Here is a 6,000-nt window from a genome sequence, read left to right on the forward strand (position 1 = left end):
TGCTAAAGAAATAACAAGTATTATGACCTTTTAAATCATTTTTCTCAATGACAAAGAAATAAAAAATGATATTTTCATGCTACTATCTTTTATGAAAAACATCAAGTCTGGATAGTCCTTGCATCCTGCTGGAAGACTATGAAGCAAAGTTGGAATTGTATTGTCAGGACACACAAACATGTGACCGATTGATTGATTGAGAAGGAACAGGACTCTTTGGTCAAAATAACTTATTTGTTGAGTGATAAGGCTACCTGATTAAAAGTGTTCTGTTTCAGAACAGGTGTGCTCATGATACCAATAGGTAAATTTGATGTATCATCTAAGGAATGCATTGCCTGATACTGTAACTTTCCACATATGTTTGAACACATTCCCACTTTAAGGCATGCTTGAATTTGCCTAGAGAATGCTTATATGTCTCTTGTGTCAAAGAGGCGAACAGAATTTTAAAGATATATCAGTTTGCTGACCATTCTCAGAACCTTTCTACCACACGGAAATAAGCTCACTATAAAAACTATTACATTTTAAAAAGAAATCTCTACAAAATGTTATGTGGCTAGTAAATTACTTCTTTGAGGTTTTAGTCCTTTGTTTAAAAGGTTGTTATGATTTCATATATTCTGTATATAATTCATTCTGTTTGCCAGTGCTAACAAGACACTTAAAAAAATATATAAATTTTTGCCTTTGTGCTTTTCTAGCAGGTTCATCATTCCAGAGACTCTTGGAACAGAACCCAGTATGATAGCTGTGTCCATAACTAAAAATACAGCCCATTGATTCTAAGCTCAAACATCAATTACCTGTGTCTATCAGAGGGTCAGAGACACTGCTAAATTTTGCCCCTTTCCTTTAAATCACATAAGCATCGTTTTCTACACTTCACAGAGAACACTCATATCCAAAACACTTTTTCTTCCTCCCCTGTACAAAAAAAAAAAAAAAAAAGATACTCAACACAGGGTAGATAACTGCATCAATTAGTGTTTTTTGCATACATAAAAATGCATAGGCAAAGGATACCTCCTATATTTGCCAAATTTCACACACACCAGGTTCCCACATATAAAATCCACTGGTTTAAAACACTACTATTACAGCTGCATAGACTTCTCACATTTGGGAGCAGCTTACAGAACTGCTACTCTAAACTCATCATTGTACATCAAAAACTAATTAAAAAAATAGAATGAAGCCACCAACATTCCTAAACTCTTGTATATTTTGCAAATCTGTAGGTAATTTTCATATGCTACAAAAAGCTTATAATTTATGAAAAAAATTTTGAGAGAGTTCAATGAGGTCCATAGCACTCAGTGGGGCTGTGTATTTGTATAGCAATAGAGGATGCAGTCCTTTGTATAGCAGTAACAAATTTTGAACAGATAAATTTTAACTAGGGAAGGCTTATTAGACAATTATTGAATCATGAAAGTCTGTCATCTACAGTATACTCTTCTGGATCTCAGGGTAAATATAACTCTATGACAAGTCATATGTTTTATATAAGAAAGGAAAGATGTAGTGCTACATACTGTAGGTCTTCGAAAACTTCTGCCTCTGCACCCAACTCTGACAATCATCCAGAAAAGGACCTGCTCTCAGTGTTCACAGCTAGGACCATAATTACATAGTAAGATAGAGTGAAGTATCTTAAAAAGCAGCGAGGCCAATAGAAATATACAAAAATGCTAATTATTGAATGCTATATGCTTTTAGATTTCTTTCTCCTTTAACAAACAGAAAAACAAGTAGGGGCTTTATTTTCAAGCTTTCCCCAGCTACCTTTCTATCCTAAAAGTGAAAGATAAGTTTCTCAGACAATCACATGATTCTATGAGCAGAGATAGGGTGGGCGGCTGGGGTGGGGTGTGCAGAATCACAGTATTTAGAATAAAAATTGCAGGAAATCAAAATACCAAAGTGCTCGGTAAATTGGTTTATGCTTTTCCCTCTCAGTTAGTTGTGAGGGTTGCTAGGTAGTCACAAATGTATCTATTAATATTTTGGTGATATGTTTCTCTTAGGAAAAAAAAAAAAAAGTCCAGAATTTACCACTGAATCCCAAGTTCCCTGCTCACTCAGATTTTTTCCCTCTTTTTTGTACTCAAAAGCCAATCTTCTTTCCAGACCCTTCATTATCAGTGTTTTCAAACCAGTGACATTTGCCCAGTTTCTCCTTTTGCTCCTATAATTTAGACCATTGTACTAGAAAACAGAAATTGATTGTTGCACAGGAATAACGGTAGACCTTCAGTATTCTCTAATATCATCAAATGTTGCTCAAATAGAAGGAGTGCTACATATCCTTCAGTCACTACTTTTGGTAATTTAAATATTTTGAATCTTCAGTAGTCTATGACAGAGAAGGGATTTTGTTCCTTGGGGGAGGTATGCACTAGCATTACACAGAACTGGTACTTTAAAAATTGGTGTAACATTACTATTCCACCTAACCCAATATTCTTACCTTGATCTAAGTAATGACATTATGGCAACTACTTCAACAGTCATCACTAGCCTTTGAGGTTTTTTTCTAAACTTTGTCTTTTCTTCCAAAGACACAAAGGCAACCAGAAACTTGTTTCAGAGGTTCCAGTTGTATCTGAACAAGAAACAATGAAATTCCAGAGGAGTTTTTAATGAAATACAGAAAAAGCATAGCAGAGGATTAAATCATCCACAGCAACAAAGATAGACTTTCCAAACACAAACAATGGTTTTATATAGTATGCTATAATTTGATTTCTGCTTTCAATATAATGAGTGTTGAATTGTATGGGAAATGCTAACCAACTTCCGGGGATTATATCATGGCAGGCTCAGCCTAGTCTCTATCACAAGTAAAAGATAGTGCTTCTGAAAGCATCAGTCTCAGAGTTACGGGCATTGGTTTCTTCTAACAGTCACATCTCTGCCAGCAGAACCAGAGTTCTGAAAAAATCAAGAGTTCATGGTTTCTCTGCACTTTTCTTCTTTTACTTGAAAGCCAGTAAAATGAAAAGAATCCTAGCTTACTATGCTAGCCATCATCAGAGAAACATTTGCCTTCTCTGAGGCCATGTAAGGCTGATTTAGATAGACGTGAAAGTAGATGCACAGTCAGATGGACTACTGGCAAGTCAGGTTGAATTTGCAGATTGATGGGGATTTTTTTAGTTGGGAGGGAGAGATATTGAAGATATTTAAACACTGCATTCCTACATTTTGGCAAGTATCTGAATACAGACTCAAAGTGGCATTTTTTATTCAGTTCTGACCTAATTTTAAAAGGATATAATTGGGGGTGGGGGGCAGGGAGGGGAAGTACTCAGAAAACGAAACCTTTCCTTCCAGGTTAACTGCTAATGAATTTTTTTACATCCATCTTTATTCAACTGCCCAATTACAGTCCACCTTTGAAACAAAAAATCTGCTACCTGCACTGGAAATGTTCTGCAAAACTTGCATTGTTTTCCTTGAATAACTGCAACATGCAAACTCTTTCTTTTTTAATATCTAGCTGTATTACAGTGTTTCACCATCTTCATCAAACAGCGATTTCTGAACTACTACCTTGTACAGAATCCTTTTACCAAAAAAAAAAAATAAAATCACCATTTGCATTTGGCTACATCCCAAAGGGTTTGTGAAGTCAGTTCTGTATTATGCAACTCTTTTCAATAGTGAAAGAATTACTAACTTTTGCAGGTTGTTTGGTCTGGTTTTCTAAGGTCTTTAATTCATAAACTACTGGAAAATTATGGTGGTTTCAAAAAGCAAGGACAAACTATGTACCAAATGTGCAAGAAAACTAAATGAGTGAAGCAGTGCAGATTTTACATTATAATGGGAACAGGACAAATTGAAAGAAATGTCTCAGACCATGTAGTATCAAGTATAAAATTATTCATTACTTATTAGCTGCCATTCCTGTTGCCATTGGTTTTGTTTGTAAACAGAGACCACAAACCACAAGCAGAAAATTACAAAATGAGAACAAGTGATCTTGGATACAATAAGTTGAAATACAAACAATTCTGTACAATAGAAAGAAAAAAATCTTGTAAAAAAAGGAACTTTGAAAGAAGACTGGGGAATGATCATTGGCAACAAACTGGCTGTCCATTGCCAGTGTGCTACAGTTCAAATAAAAAAAAAAAAGTGCAACTGATTACATATGCATGTCAACTGTGTGTGCAACTGATTAGTGGAGAAAGTGGACAGTAGAATGAATGAAGGTGATTTTGCCTAGGGGTGCTGGAAGACTGAACTGGCCTTTTGGAGATATATAAGCTTGATTTTGTGAACTTCGTCATCAATAATTAAAACATTTGTGTTAAAAGTTGTGTTAAAAAGTTGTGTTAAAAATTTGTAAGCTTCCTCTGTTCCAGTGTCCTTAAGGAACAGAATGCCAGACAAAATGGAATCTAAATTCATTGAACAGGTAACACAGTGGGGTCCCAGTCCTTGGAAAGCAGAATTTTGTGGGTCATTAAATCACAAAGTAGTAATGTCTCATATGCCGTTAGACATTATGTACCACAAGGAAGTGCTGCATGCACACACAATGACTTGTAAAGGAATATTAGCAGCACTTGATGTCAGTAGCTCAGACTGGAAAGGGAATATGTGGAATGAATTAGAACTCTGGTCCTCCTGAAAAATTTGTATGTTAATCTGAGAGCACAGTTGATTTCTATGAATCAGAATTATTTGGCTTAGCCCATCATAAACAAAGCAGCAGTAAAAACAAATACCCACCACCTCAAGCTGTTCCTTCTGGATGGTCTTGGTAACTCTCCCACCACAGCGATCTCCAATTCCCTAGTTATACACACACGCGGGTGCACGTGCACACACATACACATATATTCGGTGGCAACAAGATCACATCTGCTCGCAGTGCTCTTGTCCAACCAAAGTTCAGGATCAGGACTTAGCAGACTCTGTGAGCCAAGTAACTGAACATACTTCTATATTGTATGTGTGAGGAGGAACTAAGTATTTCTGCATTCACCATTTAAAAAAAAAAACAAACAAACCACGTAACACCAAGCTAACAGAACACTGCTATTGCTTTTCAGTATTTCATCAGCTTAAAAAATCCACATTCACTAGGAATTCAGCCCAAAGTAATAAAAATGTGGCACATTATTTTGCTGTGATATTAAAATATACATGTAAAGCCATGCTAGCTCGCAAAGGCCAAAATAAATTTAAGCACGTTTTTCTCCCCAAAATCAACCTTACAGCTTTATATGATGGGAGGTTTCTGCATGCTAAAAGTGAGACCTACCATAGTGTGTTTTGATACAATAGTTAAAGCCTGCAAACTGTATTTTGTTGCTTCTTCTTTCAGAGTAGCAAAATTGCGCTTTCCCTTTTAGATGCTTGAAGGTGCCACCCCATTACATAGCAATGGGGTAAAGGTGCTACAAGAACGACGACGTTTGCCCTCCTCTTCTTGACAAAGCAAGCGTAACTTTCTGTATGGTTTTTTTTTTTCTGTTGGTGGGGTTTTTTTCGGTTGGTTGTTTTTCAGCAAAGAAGCGCTGCCATTGCTAAAGCATCTCACAGGTCAGCAAATAAGCCTTTGTAAAAGTTTAGACAATAGCTTCATAATGTACCACCTTGACTTTGGGTTTTTTTTGGTCCTTTGCTGGTTGCTGTGGACGGGGGAAAAAAAAAAAAAAAAAAAGCAAAGCTGTCTTTCTGCATGTGCATTCACCAGTGTCAGAAGCCAACACTGCTCCTTCTCCTTCGGTTCCACGGTCTGTTGCTGCCGTGTTTGGCCCTTTGCACGTTTGTATCACTGGGGGTACATGTGTCTCCTTGCGTCCGCCTGTGTCCCCCAGTGTTTGGATGTGTGTGCGCGCGCGTCCTTCTGTCCCTGCGCGTCCGTGTCCGCCCGCGAACGTCGCGTGTCCCCGTTGGCGCCCCTGTGTCTGTCCCTGCGCGTTCCGCGCGCGTCCGCGCCCCCCCGCGCCGCCGTCCCTGCCCCTGGCGCGCCCG

At 37.7% G+C, this 6,000-nt stretch overlaps 1 protein-coding gene across 1 annotated transcript in view; it reads left to right on the forward strand.

The window, feature by feature from the left end:
• SUSD2 (sushi domain containing 2) overlaps window positions 1-6,000 on the forward strand; it is a 28,230-nt gene that overhangs the window by 22,056 nt on the left and 174 nt on the right. The window contains exons 15-16 of the mRNA XM_010582255.1: window positions 711-745; window positions 4,380-4,432. Coding sequence (XP_010580557.1) covers window positions 711-745; window positions 4,380-4,432 — 88 coding nt within the window. The remainder of the gene's footprint in view (window positions 1-710; window positions 746-4,379; window positions 4,433-6,000) is intronic.

This window comes from Haliaeetus leucocephalus, unplaced genomic scaffold (assembly GCF_000737465.1).
Source record: "Haliaeetus leucocephalus isolate CR32 unplaced genomic scaffold, Haliaeetus_leucocephalus-4.0 Scaffold840, whole genome shotgun sequence".
NCBI lineage: Eukaryota > Metazoa > Chordata > Aves > Accipitriformes > Accipitridae > Haliaeetus > Haliaeetus leucocephalus.